The sequence below is a fragment of the Somniosus microcephalus genome, chromosome 2 (assembly GCF_052327205.1).
Source record: "Somniosus microcephalus isolate GS21.2 chromosome 2, FLI_Smic_1.0, whole genome shotgun sequence".
Lineage (NCBI taxonomy): Eukaryota > Metazoa > Chordata > Chondrichthyes > Squaliformes > Somniosidae > Somniosus > Somniosus microcephalus.
In genome coordinates this window covers 157945806-157959443 of record NC_140988.1, presented here as the reverse complement: position 1 = coordinate 157959443, position 13638 = coordinate 157945806, and the positions used below count along the sequence as shown (strand labels likewise).

Sequence of the window (13638 nt, the reverse complement as noted above, 5' to 3'; positions counted from 1 at the left end):
ATAGGTGGGTCAGTGGCAGCTTGGATAAGGATTTGGCTTAAGGTCAGAAAACAGCGAGTTGTGGTAAATGGCTGTTTTTCAGACTGGAGGATGGTAGACAGTGGTGTTCAAGTGTCAGTGCTGGGGCCACTGCTTTTTTTGATATAAATAATATATAAATAAATGACCTGGATATTGGAATACAGTAGAATTTCTAAATTTGTCAATGACACCAAATTTGGGGGTGTGGCAAACAGTGATGATGATATCAATCGACTGCAACAGGACATAGAAAGGCTAGCAGAATGGGCAGACAAGTGGCAGATGGAATTTAAGAGAGAGAAGTGTGAGGTGATGCATTTTGGCAGAAGGAACAGGGAGAGGCAATATACACTTAGTGGCACAGTTTTAAAGAGTGTGCAGGGACAGAGGGTCTTGGGAGTTAATGTGCATAGGTCCCTGAAGGTGGCAGGACATATTGAGAGTGGTTAACAAAGCATATGGGATCTTGGGCTTCATAAATAGAGGTATTGAGTACAAAAGTAGAGGAGTTATGCTGAACCTTTATAAAGCGCTAGTTAGGCCACAACTGGAGTATTGCGTCCAGTTCTGGTCACCACATTTTAGGAAGGATGTGAAGGCCCTTGAGAGGGTGCAGATGAGATTTACCAGAATGGTTCCGGGGATGGGGGATCTTAGCTACAAGGACAGGTTGGAGAAGCTGGATTTGTTTTCATTAGAGCAAAGGAGGTTGAGGGGTGATTTGATAGAGGTGTACAAGATTATGACGTTTTGAATAGGCTAGACGGGGAAAGGCTGTTCCCACTAGTTGATGGTACAAGGACTAGGGGACACAGATTTAAGGTGTTGGGCAAGAGATACAGGGGGGGGATGTGAGGAAAAACTTTTTTACACAGCGAGTGGTGATGACCTGGAATTCGCTGCCGACGGAAGTGGTGGAAGCGGAGACACTTGGGGCTGGATTTTCATTCAGAAGTCGGGAAGGAGGCGGGGCTACAACTTTCGGGTTGTAGTCCTGCCTCCATCGAGATGCGGCCAATCCATGCGATTTTCATTTGATTGACCTTGTTGAGCCCGCCCAGCGGGCTCAGCAGGCCAATTAAGGGCCACCCAGCAACAGGTCACGTCACAGACTGAAATTTCATCTGTCAAGACGTGTTGACAGATGAAATATCAGTGTTTCACAGCTGTTTGAAGCTGTCAAACACTGACAGTCTTACTTCTAACCGGAGTCCTTCTACGCAGACTCAGTTAGAAATCTCACCGGTACTGAAAGCTGCAGGCTGTCACTTTTGACAGATCGCAGCCGTTCTGCTTTCAGTGCCGGCTGAATGATGGACTCCCGAAGCCTAGAGGAAGGAAGGCTGTAAAGGTAAGTACAGGTAATTTAAACTTCTTTACACACTTTAGACACACCAAACACACTTACCTTTGCACTCATACACCCATCACTCACCTGAATACCGACATCTCGACCCCTCCAAGTCCTTCAACCCGACGGCCCGACTCCTCTAACCTGGCGTGGTTTGGAGCCGTCGGGAATCCCACACGACACCCTTCAAAATAGGGATTAGGCTAAAAACTGCCTGTTAACTACCTGTTAACAGGCAGTTAATTGGCACTAATCCCTTCCCACCTCGGGTTGGCGGGTCCCAATGCGGGGCGGGTACTCGCCTCCTTTGAAACTTACATGGAGGCGGGTTTTGGGCGGGATGGTGTCGGGACCCCCGAATTTGGGATTTTAGCCCCCCGTACGCCTAAAGGCCCGCCTCACGGCACACTGAAAATCGACCCCTTAATGTTTTCAAGGGGAGACTGGATAGGCACTTGAGGGAAATAAACTTGCAGGGCTACGGGACTGACTGGATTGCTCTACAGAGGGCCGGCATGGACTCGATGGGCCGAATGGCCTCCTTCTGTGCTGTTATGACTCTATGACTATGACATTCTGAGGGGGAGGGTGAACAGCCAGAAGTCATGGTCCATATTGATACTAATGACATAGGTAGAAAGAGGGATGAAATCCTGCAGGCAGATTTTAGGGAGCTAGGAAAGTGATCCACAAGCAGGACCTCGAAGGTAGTAACCTCTGGTGTCGGTGCCATGCTCTAGTAAGTATTGAAATAGGAGGCTGGAGCAGATGAATGCATGGCTGGAGAGATGGTGCAGGAGGGAGGGCTTTAGATTCCTGAGACTTTGGGACTAGTTCTGGAGGAGGTGGAACTTGTACAAGTCGGATGGGTTGCACCTCAACAGAGTCGGGACCAATATCCTCGCGGGGAGATTTGCTAGTGCTGTTGGGGTTTAAACTAGCTTGGCAGGGGGATGGGGACCTGAGCATAGATTCAGAAGGGAGAGAAGCAAAGCTGGAAATGGAAGGCAGTAAATTACTAAGTGAGTTTGGGTGGGAGAGGAAACAAAGGCTAGAAAATAGACAACAAAGGGGTTTGGCAGTGCTTAATGGTATATACTTCAATGCAGGGAGTCTAGTGAATAAGGCAGATGAGCTGAGGGCACAGATACAGACATGTGGAAGGATATCATAACTAGTACTGAAGCATGGCTGAAAGGGCAGGAATGACAGCTCAACATTCCTGGTTACGGGGTTTTCAGACTAGATAGAGAGGGGGATAAAAAGGAGGGAGGGTTGCAATATTGGTTAAAGAAACAATTACAGCTGTAAGGAGGGATGATATGTTAGAAGGATCATCAAATGAGGCCATATGGGTTGAACTGAAGAACAAAAAAGAGACAATTACAGTGCTAAGTGTACTATAGACCCCCAAATAGTCAGAGGGAGATAGAAGGGCAAATATGTAGGCAAATGTCTGAAGTGCAAAAACAATAGGGCAGTAACAGTAGGGGATTTTAACTACCCTAATATTAACTGGGATAGAATCAGTGTAAAAGGTAGAGGGCGCAGAATTCTAAAATGCATTCAGGAGAACTTTTTTGGCTTGTACATAGCAAGCCCATCAAGAGAGGGGGCAGTTCTGGACTTAGTTTTAGGGAATGAAGCTGGGCAGGTGGAAGGGGCATCAGTGGGAGAGCATTCTGGTGGTAGTCATCATAATTCAGTTAGATTTAGCGTAGTTATAGAAAAGGACAAAGATAGATCAGGAAAAGGAATACACAATGCAAAGGAATACACAATGAATGGAAAGACCCTAGGCAAGACGGAGGGTCAGAGGGATCTGGGTGTGCAAGTACACAGATCCCTGAAGGCGGCGGAACAGGTGGATAAGGTGGTAAAAAAGGCATATGGGATACTTGCCTTCATTAGCCGAGGCATTGAATATAAGAGCAAGGAGGTTATGATGGAGCTGTATAAAACACTGGTTAGGCCACAGCTGGAATACTGTGTGCAGTTCTGGTCGCCACACTACAGGAAGGATGTGATCGCGTTAGAGAGGGTGCAGAGGAGGTTCACCAGGATGTTACCAGGGCTGGAGCGCTTCAGCTATGAAGAGAGACTGGGCAGATTGGGTTTGTTTTCCTTGGAGCTGAGGAGGCTGAGGGGGGACATGATTGAGGTGTACAAAATTATGAGGGGCATAGATAGGATGGATGCTGAGGAGCTTTTTCCCTTAGTAGAGGGGTCAATAACTAGGGGGCATAGATTCAAGGTAAAGGGCGGGAGGTTTAGAGGGGATTTGAGAAAGAACTTTTTCACCCAGAGGGTGGTTGGAGTCTGGAACTCACTGCCTGAAAGGGTTGTGGAGGCAGAAACCCTCACAACATTTAAGAAGCATTTGGATGTGCACTTGAAATGCCATAGCATACAAGGCTACGGGCCAAATGCTGGAATATGGGATTAGATTAGACAGGGCTTGATGGCCGGCGCGGACACGATGGGCCGAAGGGCCTCTATCCGTGCTGTATTACTCTATGACTCTATGAGGAGTAAAAGTTCGAGTGGGGAAAAGGTCAATTTTACTTAGCTGAAATGTAATTTAGAAAAAGTGGACCGGAAACAGCTACTTGAAGGTAAATCAGTGTCAGAGCAGTGGGAGGCATTAAAGGAGGAGATAGTGAGGGTTCAGAGCAAATATGTTACCACAAAGAAAAAGGGTGGGACTCTGAAATCTAGAGCCCCCTGAATGTCAAGGGGCATACAGGGTAAGACAATGCAAAAAAGGGAAGCTTATGTTGGATACCAAGAGGTAAATACTGCAGAAAGCCTAGGAGTACAGAAAGAGCAGGGGTAAAATTGAAAAGGAAATTAGGAAAGCACAGAGAGGGCATGAAAAAATATAGGCAAGTAAAATCAAGGAAAACTCAAAGATGTTTTATAAATACATAAAGAGCTAGAGGATAACTAAAGAAAGAGTAGGGCCTATTAGAGACCAAAAAGGAAGCTTGTGTGTGGAGGCGGAAGACGTGGGCATGATTCTTAATGAATACTTTGTGTCTATCTTCACAAAAGAGCGGGATGATGCAGACATTCCAGTTAAGGAGGAGTGTGAAATATTAAATGAGATAAACAGTGAGAGAGGAAGTATTAAGGGGTTTAGCATCTTTGAAAGTAGATAAATCGCCAGGCCTAGATGAAATGTATCCCAGGCTGTTATTCTGCATGCAATAGTCCTGGGGTGGGAAGAGAAGCCATTGCTTCAGATGCTTTGCCTATGATCGGATAGATAAGATTGGAACCAAGTGAGGGTAAACTCACTGGAAAATGGAGGAAGATAGCGTGGTTGCCTGTGTTGAATGTTGCAGAGAGGTCAAGAAGGGCGAGGAAGGATAATGCATCACAGTCACAGAGAATGTTATCTGTGACTGGATAAGGCCGTTTCAGTGCTGTGGCAGGAATGGAAACCTAATTCAGACATGGAGTTGTTGAAAGATAGACACGCATTTGGGACATGACAACACATTCAACGACTTGAGAGAAAATGGGGAGTTGGAGGCGGGCGGTAGTTTGCAACTACTAACTCTGTTAGTTAAAAGAAATTAAAACTTTTTAAAAAATTATGGGGAGACCAAGTAAATGTGATAAGGTAAAAATATTCTATTTTCATCTAAATAACCTTGAAACAATGGTATTTTTAGCTACAGTCTGAACTCTAGCTCTGGAATAGTGAGTCACCTACTTTCCTCCTCCACTTGTAACTGCTGGCGTTGTTCTGGTGAGTAAATCGGAGATCTGTGATGAAAGCTTGGTTTTCGCAGCAGTCTGTTGCTGGACACGGACTTCTGCGGCATCCGCCAAATGCATTAGGGTCTTTCGCTCAGGGCTCTCCTCAAAATTTTTACAGCCAATACATTTACATATTGATGAACACATGATCTTTGCCTGATGAGCAAAAATGTGAAGAGAAAACATTAGATCCAGTGTATTTCACGCATTCTTCTTCATCTTACAGCTGGCAATCATCATTTTGCATTCCAATGAGCTGAACAATTTATGAAATAGTAATATTGCACCTCTCCAAAACAGAGGGCATTCTCAGCAGAACCGTCAAATTTTGATTTAGAGATCCACCCAAGACATTGCAGTTCCAAGAGGTCTTCAAGACTGCTAATCCCATGTAGCACTGCTTTAGTGAGAATAGACAAGAGAGGCAAAATGTTCTCAGGTTATCAGTCAGTTTATGTCATAAACCAGTGTTGCGATTATGCCAAACATCAGACCAAGTGTCAGGGCTGAGCAGATGTCCTACATACTGATATACCTATCAATTCAGTTCATGAAAAGCGACGAGTTAAGTTAGTAACTATAGGTTTTTATTGGCTAAATAACAGAGCCCACCCTCGTGGGTGATCGGATCCAACAAGGAGGAATACCAGCCAGTCGACCACCTTTATACCTGGGCAAGCAGGCGGAGCCATGGGCGGAGTCAGCTGTGGTCAGCCCAGGTATAACAGCGTGGCAAGAGGTAACCTTGTGTAGTGATACAACAGTGTAAACAGTGATAACCATAGTGTAACGATATAAACAGTGATAACCATAGTGTAACGATAGTGAACGATAAAAGTGGTTTACCACACATACTCCTCCCATTTATCTTGTATGCTATTTAGTCGGGATTGCTCCCTTTCAGCTAAAACAAAATTGTACATTTTAGCCATTGTATTGTTCCACAGTAAAGGATTCCACAACTGACTTTTCCATTACTGTCATTGAAACATTGAGACTAGATAGTCTGCACAAAGAAAAAATGCACAGCCTCCACATCAAATAAACTCTCTACTTCACCAATGTTTGTTCTGCAAGAGGAAATGCATTTTTAATTCACTCATGGGTGCAGCAGAATTTTTTTGTAGTTTACTGTTGTAAAATGTAGTCATGGGGTTTTTCCAAAGGTACTTCCAAATGGCAGCACTCGGGAATGGGATTCCTGGACCTAGGGTCTTATGAGCAGAGATTCATAGGCAGTAGGGGATTGGCTGCCTGTCATACACCGCACACAATGGGAACAAACAACAAAAATCAGGCGAGATGTATAATGGGCGGCAGATCCGATGCTGTCTGTTTTATGTCCCCGAAGTTGAAAGTTTAACCCATAGAGTTGAACTTTCACTTGGAGAATAGAAGGTTTGGTTGGGGGGGGGGGGGGGGGGGGGGAGGAGGGGGGCAGGTATAGCCCATGTCTTCAAAAGACTAAGAGGCACCGATGCGAGCAGTCTATTTGACTTAGACAGTGAGCACAGGAAAAGAGACGGATTCAATATTAGCAAATCCTAAGTGAAACCAGAATTTAGAAGAAATATTTTCCCATAAAGCAGCAGACATGTGAAACAGACTCTGAGCAAAAGTGCTTGATACTGTGTTCATTGATTCCTTCATTAAAAAAGGTGGACAAATATCCAGATCATGTTCCTAACCTAATAAGTATAGACTAAAAAGATCAAATACTCCACAGGACACAATAATTGCCTCCAGAGTAACATGGTTGTTGCCACACACGGCCTTATGTATGAATGATTGCATTGACATACTAACTTTGACTGAAACTTGGCACATGGGTGTCAACATCTTGACCCTTATTCAAGTGACAGTGTGCCCCTTTTTACCAAATCACACCTTGGTCTCTCTCCCTATTCCTCTGGCACCTTCTCCACTATTGAGCACCTCACCTTGTTCCACCCCTCGCACTATTTTGAAATCCTCATTGTCTACCGCCCCTTCAAGACCCATGGCAAGTATCTTGTACCGATATCCCCACCTCAACCATTGAAATAAGTGACTCCTTATCCTCTGATTTCTCCTTCTCAGCTCCCCATGCCTTCTCTCCTCTGATTGTATTGGCCTCTTGTTCTCCCTAAACATCGGTCTCCATATGAACTCTTGTCTTTGCCATCTCCCACAACCTCTCTACTCCCACGGCCATTTCCAACCACTTCCATGTACCCCATATCTACGACTCCCTAACCCTTTCCAAATCCATTTTGTTCTGCGCCCATCCTTGGGGGCGGGGGGGGGACTCTAACTTGGCCCAATGCTCTGGAATTTCCTCCGTAAAAAATTCCCTCTTAAGACCCTCCTTAAAATTATTTAACCATGCGTTTGGTCACTCCTCCTAATATCTTCTCCTTTGACTTGGCGTTCATTTTTCTTTCCGTAAGCGTCTTGGGACATGTTTTCTATATTAATGGCACTACATAAATACAAGTTGTTGTTGTCCGAGTGGGGCTTGGGGAGGAGTAATTATCGCATATGGATGGCAACTGTCCAGGGTAGTATAGCAGATATAGGGATAGATTACATAGAATATACAGGACAGAAACAGGCCATTCGGCCCAACCAATCTATGCTGGCATTTAAGCTCCACTCAAGCCTCCTCCCACCTTTCCTCATCTAAATCTATCAGCGTAACCTTCTATTCCCTTCGTCCTCATGCTTGTCTAGCCTCCCCTTAAATGCATCTATACTATTCGCTTCAACCACTCCCTGTGATAGCGAGTTCCACATTCTCACCACTCTTTGGGTAAAGAAGTTTCTTCTGAATTCCCTATTGGATTTCTTGGTGACTATCTTATATTGATGGCCTCTAGTTATGCTCTTCCCCACAAGTGGAAACATTGTATCCACTCTATCAAAACCTTTCATAATTGTAAAGACCTCTATTAGGTCACCCCTCAGCCTTCTTTTTTCAAGAGAAGAGTCCCAGCCTGTTCATCTTTTCCTGATAAATACACCCTCGCATTTCTGGTATCATCCTTGTAAATCTTCTCTACACCCTCTCCAGTGCCTCTATATCCTTTTTATAATATGGCGACCAGAACTGTATGTAGTACTCAAAGTGTGGTTTAACCAAGGTTCGATACAGGTTTAGCATAACTTCCCTACTTTTCATTTCTATACCTCTAGAAATAAACCCTAGTGCTTGGTTTGCTTTTTTTATGGCCTTGCTAATCTGTGTTGCAACTTTTAGTGATTTGTGTATTGGTACTCAGAAAAAAGTATGCAAATCATGAAAGATTAAGTGTGGTGCCCAAAAGTTTGATTGAAAAGGTGTGTTCCAAGAAGGCTTTTCAAGGAGGGGAGGCGAAGAGGGACAATATATTTGTTTTTGTAAATAGTTTATCTGTCTGCTAGTTCTTGATTTACCTAACAGTCTTAAAATCCCAGAGGATAATTATTCTCAAACAGCTATTTGAGAAAACGGGCAGCAGTTTGATCATATGAAGGTTGAATTTTCATTATGACAATGACACTCAGATAATCAAGACCCCACCGTGTCTGCCCATGTACAATAATGAAGATGAGGTTAAATACTTGGACTCTGCACTCATCAATAGGTTTGCTAAGTGACCCTCCGTTCAAATCAATATAGTACTCCTGTTGTGCATTGTCCATTTCTGTGGAAGGAGCTGGCTCAATTGAGCACTTAAAAAAAAAGTGCTAAGTTTTCCTGTCAAAAGTCCTCATAATTTTCAACTGTAGAAGGATAATTGCCAAATGATCTCAACCATATCAACAAAAAAAACTACAGTCAAACTGTGCCACCTTAAATGAAAGGCCCCAGTAATCTTAAACAAAATATTGTCTGTACTAGAATCACAATGGAGTGAGGTGCAATAAAATGAAGTATCAACAATTAACACATGGCATAAAATCAGTACTGATTACTTCTGCTGAGCATACAGAAGTTGAAAGCCCTTTCCATCATCTCTGTGGCTTCCTGCATTTAAAAAAAAGTATAAAATTCATCCCAACTAATTTTAAAATGTACGGGAATAGTTTAAACTCCAAATAAACTGGGGTCTCAGAAGTCCATTTTAAATTAAAGTTTAATGTTATGCTGCTAGCATTTGGAACAGAGACGAAAACTTATTTGCCCTAATCAACAATACATTAATTTGCATCCCCAATGACATTCATCTACAGCATCCAATCAGAATTTAACAAGTATGGAAAGGATGCTATGAATCTGCAAAAAAAAAAATTTTTTTTTAAATTCAACATTACACTTGGAGGATCTTAAGTGTTTTTTTTTTAAGGGGAGGGGGTTATTGATCTTAAATATCTAAGAGATGCAATGCTAATGCAAATATTAAGAGGCGGGGTGGGGGAAGTTCTGACCAATTTTCCCATCCAATAGCACAAAAGAACATAGACGGCCATTCAGTGCTACTTTGCACACTAGTTTGTATCTAGCCCTAATTTTATCTGATGGATACATTATCTTTCAAGAAAAGGTATTCTGAACATTCAGTGACAATAACATCAACAGACTCCTGAAAAACTGAAACATTCAACTCAAACTGGCAGATGCAAAGATGGCCCTGCTGAAGAATTTAACCTTAACAAAAACTTTTGCAAAACCATAACTATTGTTAGCAACTGTGGTTTAGTGCATCCTTGCCTTTAAATGTACACAAGGTCAGAAGATACTGAGGTCGGGCTATTCCAAACTTGGAAAAATTGTCCGAATAGTGGCCCTAGTTGTGGAAGCAGTTTTAATAGTAAAAAAAAGTTTTTTTAAAATTCTCTCCTAGGACTTGATATTAATAACTTGTGACATCCTCAATTACCTATCAAACTTCAGTGTTTCTCAGCAAATCATTTTCACAGCTATGGCATTGATCTAGTCAACAGTACAAAACAAGATGTCAGGCGGTGCTATTTAATGAAAAGTTTCAGTAACCTTAAACAAAATATGCACCTCACTCCATTGTGATTCTAGTACAGACAATATTTTGTTTAAGATTACTGAAACTTTTCATTAAATAGCACTACCTGACATCTTGTTTTGTAGTGTTGACTAGATCAATGCTAAATCTCCAAATATGCAAGAAATATTGGCCCAGAAATTTGGGTCTCCACGGGTGAGTACGCACGGGGTACTCACCCGTAGGCCGAATGGAAGTGCCGGTTTTCTGCATGCGCGGGAAACCGGCACTTCCGGTCCTCTGAACGAAGAGGTTCAGAGGTCGAATGCGCGCGCAGGAGAGGCTGCGCGTGCGCTTTGAACGTAGTTTTTTTTTTTTTGCAGGTTTTCCCGGGATCGTAAGCCTGCAGGATTTAGAAATGTAAAAAAGCAGGCGTAAGGCCTGCTTTTTACAAGGTAAGTGATCAATTAATTAAAATTAAAACATTTTTTCCCACAGGTTTATTATTTTTAAATACTTTAAAGCATGGTAAGTTTATTTTTAGCCCCGTAGAATATAAAATTATTTTTTTCAAAAATTTAAATTGTTTAAAATAGTTAATGTAATTTATAGTTTATTTAAAAAGTGTGATTTAAAAAAAAAATTATTTGAAGGTTTACTGCTATTTTGGGGCCGTAGTATTTATAAGTTTTGACAGGTCCTCCGGTCAATCTTATGAATGGGCTTGTCCCTCCTCCGATTGGCTGCCCATGGCCCACGTGATCCCAGGGGACGCATCGAACAACTGCGCCCCTGGGATACGCAAGCACAGCGCGCCGGCAGCTGGGCCAAGCCCCGGATCGGAATTCCACGGGGCCCTACAGCTCAACTGCCGGCGCGCAAGGTAAGTGCAGGTCGGGGGCTTGCACCTGTGGGAAGCCCCCGACCCGAATTTCTGGGCCATTGTATCTGAAATTCCAATGTATAATTGAAGAATATTTGATTAAACTCTTTCTCTTCTATTTCCCCTTCCTGCCCTCCATGTGCATGTTGGAAAACTAGATTGGGATCTATGATTTGTATTTAAGGTTTACAAGATGCCCAAGTCACTTGCCTTTAGACTATAACACATTGATCGTTAACCAAACCAAATCAATAACTGCAGCACTGTGATACAGCACTGATTGAAGTGTATACAACATCTGCTTACTGGAGTCAGCAAAAATGAATTCAGACACAGAAATGTTCCTTTATACAACCTCATTTAACAATTATTATCTATGCTAACACAGGTAGTTACCATCACAAGTTAAATTATTGATGATTGTAGTAAAATAATCAGTCAAAATTATAGGCATGACAGTAGTTTTAAGTGCATCACTAGATTGTAACATCAGCTGGGTTTTGCTTAGTAATAGTATGACAGTTGTGTTCATTGTCCCAGGTTACAGTGTAGCTTAGCAAAGTTAAGTTTACAACCTGTACTTAATACATTGCTGGTAACTTCCAGTATTCAACCTGTTCCTCTGACATGGGCATATGATATACAACCCTGACTGCTATTGCGCTGGCCAATTGTGCATTCCACTCAGATGCTTGGGCTTCATCTTCAACCTCCCCTCGTTTTACATTATAACAGTGACCACACTTCAAAAGTGCTTCATTGGCTGTAAAGCGTTTTGGGACATCCTGAGGTTGTGAAAGGTGCTATATAAATTCAATATCTTCCTCCTTCTTAACCCTTTCTCGTTTAAAAAAAAAAACTGCTCCAAAAGCTCTTTACAGTTTTTCTTAAACTTCTAATCTGCCCAAGAAATTGCTCCTAAAGCCATCCCCACATGTTCTACTTTTGGTGGGCCAAATGTGATCTTAAATACATGAAATTTCACCAAGACAATTCCACTTATCAGAGTACGACCATTAATAAAACATCCAAGATGATCAATTCAATCAAATAGATCCTTTTCCAAGGTGTTATTAAACCAGGGCAGACAGGTCAGAAACTATAACTACCAATAAAGTTTTATAATCCTTTCCTCTTCCCTGACCTTAAGTCATAATTTTCTGAAAACACATATGTTCAAGTGGCTTTCTAGATAGTTCCAAACACCATAGCACATTAGTCCGTTTTATTGGACTGCAATTTTGGTCACACCCAGTTCAACTTGTCATCAGTTAGAAACCTGGTCAAATTAGAATGTATGAATCCTTTCTGTTTCCACCATTTTGTACTATGCAAGGATTAACCTTCAACTTTTCCTTAATTCCAGTAATGTGTCCAGAATACCCATAGTTTTCCTACAGTGAGAAAGGTAGTCTTTCGGCAATACTCAAGATTTTCTTTGTTGGTTTGTGTATTGCAGTCCAAAACCAGTGTGGACATTTCCTTATTGAAATGATGGAATGTATTGGGTAAGGGCAGGATCAGAATCATGCCCCATGGTCACAAAAACAAGCATGCTGACCCTTGGGCTCTGAAGGCTCATTGAAGGATAACAGCTACTTGGGCGATGTACTGGAAGGCTGCAGGCACCTGTGAACCCCAACACATCAGTGTCTTCAGTACAGAAGGTGGGTGGGGGTGGAGTTCTAGAAGCTGACTTTTCTTGCAGTATTAATAGCATCGTGATAATTTGCAGTTACCTTGAACAATATTAGTGAAAGCTAAGATTGCTTGAAATAAACCTGCATCTAACTGGTAACATCAGCTGGCAGGAACTTCCAAGGCATAGAAGAGATGTTTCCACTTGCGGGGCAGACCGAAACTAGGGGCCATAAATATAAAACAGTCACCAATAAATCCAATAGGGAATTCAGGAGAAACTTCTTTACCCAAAGAATAAGAAGGTGGAACTCACTACCACAAGGAGTATAGATGCATTTAAGGGGATGCTGGATAAGTACACGAGGGAGAAATGAATAGAAGGATATGCCGATAGAGTTAGAAGAGGGGTGGAAGGTGGCTCGTGCGGCATAGACCTTTTGGGCCTAATGGCCGGTTTCTGTGCTGTAGATTCTATGTAATATTGGCCAGTCAGTATGGCATTTTATTTTTTGCACAGAACTAATTTTCAGTATGAGGAAATGATAGACATGACCGATATTAGAACTTCAACACATGTAGATGCCTTGGTCTGTGTTAAATTAGTTGATCTCAGCAGCAGTTCGAGATCTGCAATTAGCCGAATTATCCCTGGTCTAGGGAAGGATAAAATCAGTCAGGGGTTTCACCTTTGATCATTATCCAATCACCCCTGTGAACTGGCTGGAGTCATACCTAGCACAAAGGAAGATGGTTGTGGTGGCTGAAGGTCAATCATCACAGCCCCAGGACATCGCTGCAAGAGTTCCTCAGGGCAGTGTCCTAGACCCAACCATCTTCAGCGGCATCATCAATGACCTTCCCTCTAACATAAGGTCAGAAATAGGGATGTTCGCTGATAACTGGACAGTGTTCAGCGCCATTCACAACTCCTCAGATAATGAAGCAGTCCATGCCCGCACGCAACAAGACCTGGACTTGGGCTGATAAGTGGCAGGTAACATTGGCGCCACACAAGTGCCAGGCAATGACCATCTCCAACAAGCGAGGGTCTAACC

At 42.7% G+C, this 13638-nt stretch overlaps 1 protein-coding gene across 3 annotated transcripts in view; it reads right to left on the bottom strand.

The window, feature by feature from the left end:
* The window catches only part of lin54 (lin-54 DREAM MuvB core complex component), an 82219-nt gene that overhangs the window by 16310 nt on the left and 52271 nt on the right, over positions 1–13638 (bottom strand). For all 3 annotated transcript variants that reach the window (XR_015073252.1, XM_085964818.1, XM_085964805.1), the window contains one exon: positions 5094–5296. Coding sequence is in view for 2 of the 3 variants with exons in the window: in XM_085964818.1 (XP_085820944.1) it covers positions 5094–5296 (203 nt within the window). In the remaining variant the exon portion in view is untranslated. The remainder of the gene's footprint in view (positions 1–5093; positions 5297–13638) is intronic.